This window comes from Ambystoma mexicanum, chromosome 10, assembly GCF_040938575.1.
Source record: "Ambystoma mexicanum isolate Mex_15411 chromosome 10, UKY_AmexF1_1, whole genome shotgun sequence".
Classification (NCBI taxonomy): Eukaryota; Metazoa; Chordata; class Amphibia; order Caudata; family Ambystomatidae; genus Ambystoma; species Ambystoma mexicanum.
In genome coordinates this window covers 693,048,627-693,062,780 of record NC_090932.1, presented here as the reverse complement: position 1 = coordinate 693,062,780, position 14,154 = coordinate 693,048,627, and the positions used below count along the sequence as shown (strand labels likewise).

At 49.3% G+C, this 14,154-nt stretch overlaps 1 protein-coding gene across 6 annotated transcripts in view; it reads right to left on the bottom strand.

The window, feature by feature from the left end:
* The window catches only part of TRIP12 (thyroid hormone receptor interactor 12), a 2,051,777-nt gene that overhangs the window by 834,487 nt on the left and 1,203,136 nt on the right, over positions 1-14,154 (bottom strand). For all 6 annotated transcript variants that reach the window (XM_069618297.1, XM_069618300.1, XM_069618299.1 and 3 more), the window contains one exon: positions 12,709-12,883. In XM_069618297.1, coding sequence (XP_069474398.1) covers positions 12,709-12,883 — 175 coding nt within the window. The remainder of the gene's footprint in view (positions 1-12,708; positions 12,884-14,154) is intronic.

The window sequence follows — 14,154 nt, the reverse complement described above, 5'->3', positions numbered from 1 at the left end:
GGGCTGTTCCGCTGCTCAGTGCCGAGGTTGGAGGCTTATGGTGGGTCTCTCCGCATACGCTCTTCATGTCGTGGATTCGAGTTGTTTGAGGCAGGTCTACAGCCGGTCCGATCTAGGTATTCGATGGCCTCCTCTGGTGTGGTGAAGAAATGGGCTTTCCCGACGTGCTGGATACGGAGTTTGGCGGGAAACAACATGGAGTAGAGTATGTGGTTATCTTGTAGCCTCCGTTTGATTGACGTGAAGGAGCGCCTCTGTGCTTGAACTGATGGTGAGAAATCGGGAAAGAACTGAATAGGGTCCCCATCAAATTGGAGTTTCCCTTTTTCTCTGGCTGCTTTGAGTATTGCGTCCCGGTCCTTATAGTTGAGTATTCTGGCAATGATCGGACGTGGATTCGATCCCGGGATAGGCCTAGCTGTGGGGATTCTGTGCACTCTTTCCAGGATGAATAGTTGGGAGAGGACTCCCGGCCCAAACAGTTCAGCACAGATACGCCCAACGTGGTCCTCCATCTTAGTCTGGAGTTGTTGCTCCCCGACTCCGATGATTCTAATGTTGTTCCTACGGGAACGGCCCTCCAAATCTTCGTTTTTAGCAGTGATGGCTTTCACTTGGTTTTCTAACGCGGAGACTCTGGTGGTTAGAGTTGCCGTGCCATCATCAAGGTCAGACACACGTTGCTCCATGCTGTCCAGTCTTTCAGCGTGTTGGTCAAGGAGGTGTTGAATACGATCCACAAGTTACTTCTTACCTTGTAACGTTCTTTCGACGGGATGTTCCTCGACGTATTCCTTATCTTTGATTTATATGTTTCCAGCTTGATGGCCTCGGAATTTTTTTCTGTAGAGGGCGCTGCGTGTCTACGTCCGCCGAGTCGATGTCCCTCTTCGGCCACCGTATCAGCGCCGACATCACCATGCCCATAAATAGCCACGCGCTGCATCCGTTGCTCAGTTCCGTTTTGTAGCATAAGAAAAGTCATGCCTGAATTGGTTATTGACCTTGAAGGAGCGCAAGCTGCAACCACAAGGGAAGTATCACTGCGGGGATGGATGGGAGGGGCGATAAGGAATACGTCGGAGGAACATCCCGTCGAAAGAACGTTGCAAGGTAAGAAGTAACTTGTTCTTCGAAGGGATTGTGTCCTCCGACGTATTCCTCATCTTTGATAGACTCCCATAGCAGTGGCATGTAATTGGAGGTGGGAGTGACAATGTTATGTATCCCTTTAGGGATGGACCGAATGTAATACGGCCTTGCCAAATCTGGTCTCTTGACCAGTGGAGGAATCCAGATTGTAAAATTTTGTGAATGTATGTGCGGACGACCATGTGGCAGCCGCACATATGTCTCGGACCGGTACCCCTCTTTGGAGAGCCGAAGAGGCTGCGATACCCCTGGTTGAATGAGCCCTGAGATTTTGGGGTGGCTCTTTCCCTGCCAGTTTGTAACATTCCAGAATGGCAAAAATAATCCACCTGGAGATGGTTTGTTTTGTTATGGGTAGTCCCAACTTGTGACCTGAGTATCCTACAAACAGTTGGTCTGCTTGCCTGATCCTAGCCATTCTGCTGATGTAAAAGCTTTGGGTCCAGCCTATGTAGCCTTTCCTCCTCTTTCCCCGGATGGGGAGGAGGGTAGAACGAAGGTAAGGTAATTTTCTAAGTAATATGAAATTCAGAAACCACCTTTGGGAGGAAATTAAGCTTCACCTGTTGGACAACCTTGTCCTTGTGGAAAATTGTATGTGTGGGTTTACAGGAGAGAGCTTGTAGCTCGTTCACCCTCCTAGCAGATGTTCGTGCTACCAATAGGACAGTTTTAAGCGTGAGAAATCTCAGCGAACAAGAGTGAAGTGGTTCGAATGGAGTGCCCATTAGGAAGTTTAAGACTAAATTTAAGTCCCATAAGGGAACCTGGAATGGTTTTGGAGGATAAACATTAGTTAATCCCTTGAGAAATTGTATCACTAAAGGAAGTTTGAAATACGATGGTTCCTCCGCAGTGCGCTTGAAGATAGAAAGCGCTGCGAGATAGCCTTTTACAGTGCCAACTTGAAGGGCTGAGTTTGCCAAGTAGAGTAGAAACGATAACACCGTTGGTGTACCACATGAAAAAGGGTTGATATTCTCTTCCCTACACCAGCTGCAAAATTTGTTCCAACGGCAGCGGTATAAAGACTTTGTTGCTGGCCTTTTGGCCGAAAGCAACACCTCCATGTCGTCATCAGGGAGATCCCAATCCTTGTACCTCACCCTTTCAGAAGCCAAGTGTGAAGGTTGAGGGTTCTGGTGTCTGGATGGAGAACCTGACCTCCCTTCTGCAAGAGAAGATTCTCTTTGAGTGGAAGACGGATTGGGGGACAGATGGACATATCTAGAAGGTCCGGGTACCACTTTCTCCTGGCCCCATCCGGGGCAATTAGGATCATGGTTTTCCGGAATCTTCTCAACCTCCTGATCATTTGAGGAATAACAGGGACTGGTGGGAACGCGTAAAGGAGTGGAAACTCCCAATCCACTATGAACGCGTCTCCTAGAGCTCCTCTCGGGGGAAATTCCCTTGAACAGAACAGATTGCACTTCCTGTTGATGCTTGTGGCGAACAGATCCACCTGAGGGGTTCCCCAAAGGGCGAAGATCTCTTGAAGGACTTCCTGAGCTAGCTCCCACTCGTGGGAGACTGTGCTCTGCCTGCTCAGAGCGTCCGCTCTCAAGTTCTTCTCTCCGGCTAGGTGGACTGCCGATAGAGAGAGTCCTTCTTGGATTGCCCAAAACCAGAACTGCATCGCCTCTCTGAACAGTGGCAGTGATCCTACGCCTCCTCTTTTATTGAGGTAGTGCATGGCCACCTTGTTGTCCGTCATTATCAGGACATTTCTCCCCTGTACTGATGGCAGGATAGCTTTCAGCGCTATTCTGATCGCTCTCAGCTCCAATAGGTTGATGTGTAGGCTGGACTCCGATGGAGACCAACGACCGCTGATGGTCAAGTCGTTGGTATGGGCTCCCCACCCCGTGAGTGAGGTGTTTGTGACTACTGTTATCTGCGGCCATGGTTGCCAAAACAGTTCTCCTTTCAAGATGTTCTCTGGATAGGCCCACCATTGAAGGTCGCGGGCTACCTTGTCCGGAATCCGCAGGAGATCTGTCATTCTCCCTGAGAATTGCGACCACTGACTTCAGTGCCCACTGAAGAGATCTCATTCTCAGGCGAGCCTCTGGTACAAGGAAGATGCAGGATGCCATGAGGCCTAGCAACCTCAAAAAGTCGAAGGCTGGGAGACGTTGGGCATTTTGAAACTTGGTGACCATCTGTAGAATATCTTGAGCCCTCACCTTTGGTGGCGAGGCTTTTCCCAGGGAAGTGTCCAGGACCGCTCCAATGAACTGGAGTCTCTGTGATGTTATCTGTGACTTCTTTAAATTGAGGGAGAATCCCAGTTTGTGAAGGAAGTGGCAGACATAATCTAGCTCGGCCTGGGCTTGTTTCGGAGATATAGCCCTGATCAGCCAATCGTCCAGGTAGGGGTAGACGTGGATCCCTTCCCTCCTTAGACTCACCGCCACTACCGACTTCAGCTTGGTGAAGACCCTCGGGGCAGAGGTCAGCCCAAATGGCAGAACTCGAAATTGATCATGAGAGTCGCCAATTGCGAACCTCAGGTATTTCCTGTGTTTGAGATGGATTGGCACATGGAAATAAGCATCCTGAAGGTCCAGAGATACCAGCCAGTCCTGGAACTGGAGGGCCTGAAGGATCTGAGAGAGAGTTACCATCTTGAACTTGTCCTTCCTGAGGAACTTGTTCAATTCTCGTAAGTCCAGGATGGGTCTCAGTCCTCCGTCCTTCCTTGGTATGAGAAAGTAGGGGGGAGTACCAGCCCTTGTTCCTGTCCGCTACAGGTACCGGTTCTATGACACCTTCCTCTAGCAGGTCTATAATTTCCTGCAAGAGGGGCAGATCTGGAACTTTTAGAGAACTGTCCCCGGTGGATGACTGAGGGATGTGTAGAAAGGGTAGGCAGTAACCCTGGGCAACTGTCTCCAATGCCCAAGCATCTGACGTTATAGCCTGCCATTCCGTCAGATTGTGATTTAACCTGCCCCCTACAGGTGTATTGTGTGGAAAGGCCTCAGAGTGGTTTGGGGGCGGCTGATGCAGATGCCGAGGGTAAAGAGGCACCTGCTGCGGCCTTAGTACCTTTGACCCGTCCACCTCGGGTGGATCTCCTTTGGCCTCTTTGAGCCGGCTGTCCTCTGCCTTTCCCAAATGCGGAATAATAGTGAAAGGACTTTCCTCTCCCAGAGGTTCCTGAGGGGCGAAAAGGAGTTTGCCGGATAGCAGCTCCTAAAGATTTTGCTGCTGCTTTAGAAGTCTGCAACTTTTCCAGACTGTCATCAGCCTTTTTTCCAAATAGTGAAGAGCCGTCAAAGGGCATATTCAAAAGTCTGGCCTGTACATCTGGAGCAAAGCCCGACTTTCGCAACCAAGCATGCCTGCGGATTGTTGTACTTGCCGCCATGGCCCTGCTGATACTGTCAGCGGAATCGATGCCAGTTTGAAGTGATTTGCACATGGCATCTTTGCCATCTTTAATAATGTTAAGGAAGGCTTCCTTTTCCTCTCCTTCGGGTATGCAGTCAGACGCTGATGAAGCACACTCCCAAAGTGTGTGACTGAACCTGGCGAGCGTACAGGTGGCGTTGATGGACTTGAACGCCATACTACAAGCAGAGAAGACTTTCTTCGCCATAGAATCATACCTCTTGTCATCTCTATCCTATGGGACAGTAGGGTAAGCGGTCCTACTGCTAGATGAAGATGCCGCTTGAACCACCAGGCTCTCTGGAGTCGGGTGTTTTGATAAGTATTCAGGGTCAGCAGCCGCTACCCTATACTTGGCTGACAATCTTTTATTGACCGCAGGGATAACTTCAAGTGTTTCCCAATTAGATGTAATTTTCCTTTGTAAGGCTGCATGGAAGGGGACCACAGGGTCCTCCTGTGGAAAAACAGGCGAAGGCGCAGACCAACCCATAAATTCAATAATTCTTGCCATAAGGGTTCTATAGGGTGTTTCAGCATGTTCCCCTGGGTCTGGCTTAACAGATTCCACTTCTGGGGAAGTGTCCAGCCCACTTGCCTCATGTAGTGACTCCTGTAGGTCCTTCAACCTTCTTTCCTCAGAGGTGAAATCCTCTGAAATAGGCAGTGTGGTCCTCTGTAACCCAAATGTTACCTGGACAGAATCTTCCCCCTCTTCATAAATTGAAGGTAGTCCAGGGTACCCTGACCTCTGAAATGGTGTAAAACCCATCTCTAAGGCAGAATGAGCCAAACTCGTTATTATTGGACGAGAAAACGTTGATGCCGATGTGACAGGCTTCGAAGGCGCAGAGAACGGCGTCGAGAAAACTGGAAGAGGTCTCGAAGAACTCGAGAGGATCGAGATCCTACTCAAGGACATCGACGGTCTCGGCGTCGTGCCGGAGGCCCTTGGAATCACCGTTGGCTGTAGAGTAGCCTTGGTCTCTTTCATCAGCGTTGACGATGGCATCGAGTCGATCGACCGATGCATCGAGGAACCCTTTGACAACGGCATCGATGGGGCCGATCCATTCGTCGAAGTAATCTTCGACGACGGCGAAGATGGTGCCTTCTTACCCGATGGCTCGTGGCGCTCTCGGGTGGAATGTTTTGTCGGGTGCTGCGACTCGCTGCGTTTTGATTTTTGGAAGTTTTTCACCCAGGGTATATCACCCTTAGCTGTCTTCGAGGGGGTCGAGGCCGCTTTCTCGAAGACGCTTACCATTTTCTTTCTGAATTCCTCCCACTCAGCCCGAGAGCTGTGTTTTGTGGAACAGGAGACCCTTTCAGGGGAAACAGAAGACGAGGAAGGGGATCTTCGACGTCTCTTTTTTGAGTGTCTTGATCTCGACGAATGGTGGGAGCTACTTCGAGATCTAGAATGGGAATGTTTTCGATGGCGAGGAGACGAATGCCTCGACTCAGCCGAAGAAACCTTCGAGGAGGTTTTGACTGACTTACACCTCTCGAGCTTCCCCTTGCGCTCCTTCAAGGCTTTCGCCATCATGGACATGCAGTCCTCACACTCCGAACAATTGTGCTCGGCTCCCAAGCACCACAAACAGATCCTGTGTGGATCTGTTATCGACATTTTTTTACTGCAGGCTCGACATTTCCTGAAGCCGGATCGCGGCGTCGTCGGTTCCGATGAAGATGCCATCGAGAACGAGTATGTATTTATTCGAGTAGATATAGGGTAATCCTAACTGAACTGAGCAACGACGTTCCGAGGCCCCACGAAGCGCGGAAAAACGGAACTGAGCAACGGACGCAGCGCGTGGCTATTTATGGGCATGGTGACGTCAGCGCCGATACGGTGGCCGTCGAGGGACATCGACTCGGCGGACGTTGACACGCAGCGCCCTCTACAGAAAAAAATTCCGAGGCCAGCAAGCTGGAAACGTATAAATCAAAGATAAGGAATACGTCGGAGGACACAATCCCTTCGAATGTCCCATTTACTCCCTAGATCGCCTATTCCAGCTTTTAGGTCCAGAAGGATTTCTTTGATGTCGAGACCTGGGGTCCGGTTGTCGGTAGGATCGGCGTCCGTAACAGGGCACGCAGGTCTGCTGGTAGTATTTGTTGGCCTGGTGGAGGAGCTGGCCTCGAAGTTCAGTTTTTTTTTGTCGTTCCTCCCCATGGCTTGTGACAGTCCGGGGCACCCACTCTGACAGTAATCGTAGTTGGAGCACTGATTTGTCAGATCAGGGTCCGTTTGCGGAAACTGGTGGTGGCGCGTGGAGTGTGGCTGGTAATTGCTGGACTTGATTAGGCAGGGAGTGCCTCAGCGGGCGTGGAGGTTTCCTGCAGCTGAAGTGGCTGGTCGCGAGTAGTCAAGGGGTGACCCGGGAGGCAGCGAGGTTGTCTGTATATAGTTGGACTACGCCGGGGCACTCAGTCGGGGTCTGAAGGGTGCGTTTCAGCGGTAACCCTGGAGAGTGGCACCGGTTCTGCCGGCAGGCGTCTCACCGTCTTCCTTTCGATGTAGGGGCGTTAGTTGTCGTATGGCAATCGATTTGTGCCCGCTCGCAGTAGTTGGACTCTTCTATATGGTGCTGGTCCCATAGGCAGGGGATTAGAAAGCAGGAGTATAGTGTGCTTTATCGCGGCCCATCCCCTAGTCTTCGTTTATTGAGGTCCATTTGGGGCACAGCGGTGATTTCGGGGTACAGATATGCCCTGGTGGGCGCTCTGTCACAAGCTCCACAGACAGAGTGGTCCAGGGAAGGCTCTTTATTGTGCAATCTTCTCTGTGTGGTTAACCTTTAATCATGCGTGTATGCTGCTGAATTACAACGTCGCCCGGCGGTTAGGGCGTCTTGCGCTTTGGTGTCCTGGGGGCCTCACTCATATCCGACTGAAGGAGAGCGTCACAGGGCGCCAGCCGGGGAAAGTGTGTGTTGGAGTCCGCAGGCGCAGGCAGTCACTCCACGGAGCTAGGAGTTGGGCACCGGCTCCCGCGGTGTCACCACCAGCACCAGCCGCACGGATCTGAGAGGGTCACAGCTCACTGGGGCGCCGAAGCAGCGTCACGGGTGCCCGGCAGGGCTCCTACCTTCTCCGCGGGCCAAGTTGCACAGCAGGACGGGCTGCGAGCCGCCACGGGGACGGAGACCTCTATGCATTTCGCGCACAGAGGGTGCACACGTCAACCCTCTTCCTCCGGGAGCCTCCTCCGGGTGGGTGGTGTGACTGCAAGCCTGTGTCGATGTTATTATGGCGGTCGGGCACCGCAGGGGGGGGCGATCTCCTCTCGGCCCGCAGCCCTACCAACCTCGCAGATTTCAGCTCACTCGAGTTGGCGGGTTGCAGAGAAACATCCGTATCTCGGCCAATTTTGGGAGTTTCGAGCTCAGAGTGGTAGCAGAGAGTGCAGCTCAGCTTCGGGAATCAGTTCAGCATGATCAGCAGTAAGATTGGCACCACAGACGGATGATGTGTCGGGATTAATTCTGAGCCACACAGAGCTCCCTATGAAGCCGCCATCTTGCTCGGCTCGCTAGCGCTCCCTATAGGACTTTGGATAGTTAACGGAGAACCCCAGATCCGTCAGCAGCCGGATGGTCTTCTCTGTGTCTCCGACGGCCAGTTCCCTTGATCTGGCACAGATGAGCCAGTCGTCTAGGTACAGGTACACATGTATCCCCTGTAGATTTAGGTGGGCCGCAATCAGTGGCAGGCACTTCGTAAAAACACCCTGGATGTCGTCTTCAGTCTGAAGGGTATGGCCTTCTATTGAAAGTGCTTTCCTACACTACAAAGCACAGGAAATTTGTGTTTTTCGTGAATGGGGACATGAAGTAAGCGTCCTCCAGAACCAGCAACATTGGGAAGTCTCCTTCCTCCAGTTGGCCGAGCACGTGCTACAACGTGACCATCCTGAATTTCTGGGACTTGGGGTATTTGTTGAGGTGCCACAGGTCTAGAATGGGCCTCCAGCCCCCGGTCTTCTTTACTAAGAAGTATTTAGAGCAGACTCCAGAGGCCCGGAGCCGCTTTGGAACCAGCTCTATCGCCCTTTTCTCATCATGGGCTGGGCTTCCTCCAGGAACTGAGGGATGTGCTGCTCCTGCTGGGCCACCAGCAGCATCCGTTGACACGGAGGCTGAGGACAAGGGATTAGATTACTTGAGTCCGGAGAAGGCTGCAAAAGGTAGCTACTCGGGTGCAGACTCCGGCACCCGTTACTTTTTCTCCAGCCTATCCCTCTTTGCCAGGGCTGACGCTGGGTTTCTCATCAACCCCAGGCACTCAACAGAAACGTCGTCCAGGAGAGGCACAGCCAGAATGGTCTCTTGGCTTCACACCGTTGGTAAAGGAAACCTTCCTTCTTGGTTTCTTGTGGTGTCAGCTGGAAGATCCGACGCTCTGGCCATCATGGCATGGATCGACCCCACTCGTCTTGGGGAGAAGCCCTCGGTGGCGGGGAAACGCAGCTGTCTGTGTCCGTAGTAGCTGTGTCCGTCACTGTATCCCTAAGGGGTGGGGCATGTAAGGAGGTTGATGTGGAAGTGTAGGGTGCCACCACCGCCTTTTTGCCGGTGGCTGGCCTGGTGTCGCCGGGGCCGGAGGCGCTGCAGGCATCCTCTTCTGAATTTCCGACACCAGGGTGTGGAGGGTCGAGAGGATGTCCAGCGATATGTCCCTTGGAGGTGTCGGGGGAGTAGGTTTGCTGGGCCGAGAGCCCTCGTAATTGAGATTTCTGCCATCATCCCCCTCTGCAATTCCGCCGTCATCGTTGCCCACGTCCAACGGGACCGTGTGAACAGATACCAGGTCCTCCTCATCGGAGGAAGAAATATCTGCGCCCTGTAGCACGGTTGAGCCCCCCCCCCCCTTTGCATCCCGAGGAGTCGGTCTCGGGCTTAGAAATGGCATCCTCTTCTCTGGTGTCTTCGCCAAGGCCTCCCGCCTGGGGGGAAAGGATACCATCGGAGCCACCGGGACCCCCTGGACTGGTCTTCCCCTTTTGCCTTCGGTGGGGCGGCCGCCACCAGCTTGATGACGGAGGAGGACTTCGCCTGGGCCTTCACTGGTAGGTCGGACACCTTTCCCTGCGCCCTGGTCTTCTCCCGCAGCTTCCCTGGGTTAGCAGACTTCCTCTTTGAAGAGGAACTGGAGCGATAACTGGAGATGGATGCAAATGGTGAAGATGAGCCCGCCCTCCCCATAGCGGGACCCGCTTAGGCAGCGACCCCAATGGAAATGGACTTGCAGTGCTTGGCCCTTTCTTGGGCTCTGATGGTGGAGCACCCTCAAAGGACTCCTCGGACCGGCTGGTCCTGGCTGAGGCATGCCCCTGCTTGCTGCATAGGGTAGAGGCCTTGACGTTGAGCCATGCTGCCAACCTACTGTGACGATCCTTGACGGTACGTTTGGAAAAACCAAGGTAGGTTTCACAATCCGCTACCCTGTGGTCCCGATGGACAGTAGAGGCTCTTCCACAAACGAGTTTCTCAATCCGCAGCTGGAACAGAGTTTGAAGAGGGAGCCTCCACACCTTCTCCTCCGACATGGTCCGGCGTGTGGTGTACACCCAAAAGGCCTTCTGGAATCTACAATGAATCTTGGACGATTCTTGCTCTTGAGGGGCGTTGAAGATGCCGACAAACTGATCCCTGCTTGCCGGTCAAAGGACCGAAAGAGCACACAGGCTCAATTGTACCAAAAATATAACTTTTTATCGAAAAAAGCGCTAAAATGTAGAAAAGCTCACGGAGCAAAACACGAGGCCTCCCAACACTTGAACGTGCAGTAAAAATCTGAAGATGTCTTTCAGAGGAGAGGCTCAGGGAGAGGGCAAGCAATGGCTGGGGGCTTTATGACTCAGAGCTCAGTGATTGGTTTAAAGGAGAAAGACAGTTTGTAAGTGAAAGTGGAACTGGTTTTTCTTTTACTGAGGATTCCCAGCCGGACGATGGGGAATATTCATGAGCATGTGAATCCATGCCAGACCCCATGCTGGAGAATATTTACCTTTGCAAGGGGGTTATATTTTTTGCCTTATTCCAGTGATTGTATAATATTAAATGCTTTTCAGTGTTGTAAGGCAATAAATACACTAATTTGTATAACTGATTGTCTAAGTGTGTTCCTGGACCTTTCACTGTGTGCAGCCAATAAGGACCCCCTACCAGGCTCACCCGTCCTGAAAACGTATCCTTGACCACTCGCTTTGCTACCTTGAACTGGTTTGGCAACAGCTCCAGAGTTGTCCCAGTCACTAAACTAGGTTGGCCTTCTATACATCTGTCCACCGGCCAGAGTATAGAAAATCAGTTCTAACAGTGCTTCAACCCCAGGACCAGTAGGAACTATTCTCGAACCCTGCACGAGGATGGGTGCCGGCAGAGTCTTCGTAAGTGCCCCAAAGAACAACCAGTGGACTGACCAGCTCTGTCCTGGGCTATCGAGCTACAGCCGTCGCCGTTCCAAACAGTGTCTTGGAACTTTGCAGAGCTTCAGCTTATGCCACTTTCGCCTGATCCTGCCTTTTTGGTTGTCTCACACCAAGGGAAGCTGTGCTGGATCTGCTCCTGTATTCGTCACCTGAACCAACAACTTTGAGTCTTGTGGATCACCAGTATACAGAAAATACTCATCCATATATCAGGTAATCTGTACGGATACCAGATGTGTCAGTTTCTGCCTGGAAAATATTCAGTGCCGATACTCGCAAACCTGAAAAGGTTGCACGTAGAAAAAATAGTCTGGCCTTCATGCTGTCAAATGGCACCACTTCTGGCAAAATGATTTATGTATAGAGGTCTTCATCAGTTGTCCCACGTTGACCAGGTCAAGAAAAATGCTGCATACCAGCAACCCTCCTCCCGCCACACACAGAAAAATAAAATGCAATCTGTCACCAACGATTTCCGCTTGCCAGTCCAAGCATTGGCCATCACTTAACTGCATCTTCCAGTAAATTGTAAAGTTGAATTGTTCAGCCTTTCCCTCACTTGCTATTTGGTTTTGCGCTGATACCAATGGGTTGGAGAAGCATTAAAGGAAACACAAAAGATAACTGCACCAGTGGGAAAGATGCTTGCACTTAGGTAAGAAAAAGTTTGCCCTCTTTGGAGAGAAGAGAAGGAACTGATATAACGAAGCCAGCAAGTATGTTTGTATTCTGGAGATGTGAGGGGAAGACGAGGGAAGTAGGCCTTGAAAGCTGATGGTGCGATGCATGAGCCCAAGGTCCAGTTTTACATTTGATCAATTTATGGGTTCATATGTTCAAGCCAGAGAGTAATAGATATTCCATGGGGTTGAACGAAGGGGGGGGGGGGGGGGGGGGGGGGCTTGATTAAAGGGAAAACAAAGAAACCATATATAAGCCATCCACAGATAGTTCGTCATTCGCTGAATCACAGATTCTAACACAACCAGAACATTCCAAATCTTGCTCAGATCTGAGCGATTAGGAAATCTTCCAAACAAAACATTAAAGTATGAATCCGACTGAGAGGGTATGGAAGCCCAAAGAATGGGTGCATCAAAACACAGGTGGACCACGGAGGTGAATAAACTGCCATAAAGTAGGAAGTACATTGGTAAAGAAAAGTCATGACAGAGGTAGATTAAAGTCTTTGGAAAAGAAACTGAGCGACAGATTGGGTTGTTTGGAAGAGGTACAATTAGGAATGTTTGCAACAGTCTGCGGTGGTCCGAGATGGAAGAGGGCAGAATGAAAAAATGTGGGCAGCAGGGTATTGTGCACTATTGCATTCTGTAGACTGTTTTTAGCACATCAATTGATCAAAGATCTGGTCAATGCAAACAAATTGTGACTCCTAGAAGGAGCAACATTTATGCAGAGCTGATGTGTAGAAAAAGGCTCATAGGTACTGTGAATTGTTCTGCCAATAAGGGCGCTGTAATGGTGAGTTTCTAAACAGTAAAAGCTTTAAGAAAATACATGTGATTATCGCCCACATTATTTATACTATCTACAAATTATGGTTTACGAGAAAATGGGACACATCCAAACAGATAATAGCATCAACCTTTTTGTAATGTTGGTGCATAACTACCAATAGTTCTAGCAATTTAAAACTTGTTTTGGAATGAATATAAAAAACAGAACTTGGAACAAAGTTCAGATGTACATACCGGTTGTTTGATATTGTGTCTTTTGAAGCAGCTCTTGCTAAGCCACTTCCTCCTGCTGTGCGTGCTGGTTCAATGTTGTTGCTATTGGACTGAGTACTTAATCGTCCCCATGTTTTTGGATTTAGGCTTGCCAGAAAGGAAGATTTAGGGGACTGGGTTGTTGTAGGGCTTTTTGCTTGAATAGAAAAAAGGAAATTTGTAAGCAACAGGACTACACAAATTATTAATGCGAATAATGTTTTACATGATAGGAACAAGTCACTTGAAGTGCTGGAAAAGTACATATTCTCATATGTATATGAAAGGATATCATGTACTTAAGAACACATAACTGAAGCAATTAAATACATAAGTGCATAAACAAATTACAAAAAGAAACAAGTAACTATAAATACCAATTACAAATTAAGAAAGCAACATGCATGGTGTTATTAAAACGTTTTGTAAAGAAGTCTAAAAATCTTACAATTGCATTCTTACTAATATAACATTTTTTGAATGAAATTTAACACATACCTTTAACAAGTTTAAATGACTTCTAAATACAAGCTCATTAACTGTGCGCTTCAAAAAAATGATAATGTGGTTTCAGAAGGTCACAAGTCAAACATTGCAAAGTTTGCAGTAGAAGTTGGACCGAAAATCAGACTGTCGAGCACCTTTTTCATTTTGGGGTGCATTTCTTTCTGGAATACTAAGTTTAGAATAAGTTTGTAATAAACAGTACAGTGGTGGGCGTTTGAAGTTTTCTGAGGAAAACTGATAAGAGTGGCATTCAACATCATTCAGAATGTTCCCTTTTTCCCCCCCATGGCCTCCTTCACACCTCTGTGGTTGAATCCATCAAATGACCTATCCATACAGATTGTGACTTCCCTCAACTTCTCCAAGTTCTATGTTGTGGTGGGAGGCCATGGAAGAGAGGTGAGGCTCTTTTGCAAAATATATGTAATTCCGTCTGTTAATTTTGATAAATAATGTAGTTGAGTAGACTGTAGGAGGCAGAGTGAATGGGACTTAGGGCATACAGGCCATTTCCCCCCAATTAAATAGGTTTTGTCTTTTTGTCACTCAAAATCCCTCCTTTTAAGTATGGCAGCAATGGCGAAATTGACAGTATTTGCAAATATATCAGAGTAAAAGATCTTTTATGTTTGCTCTTACTTGCCAAATGAGGTTAACAGATGCCACTGGAGTCATATTTTTCATGAATTAGGCACCCCTTTAGTGCAAAGAAGAGTTTTTTTATTTTTTTTACACACTTCATGAACATAGTTCTGTAGATCGAGGATCAATTAATATTTTACTACAACTGTCTTCGCTCTGTTATTGGGGCATGGCATGCATCATTTGAAATCTGCTTCATCGTGAGGAAATCATAACAATGTGGTTGTAGCATGTGAAAACAGAACAAAGCAAGGAGAAAAAGTAAAAAATGAAAGTACA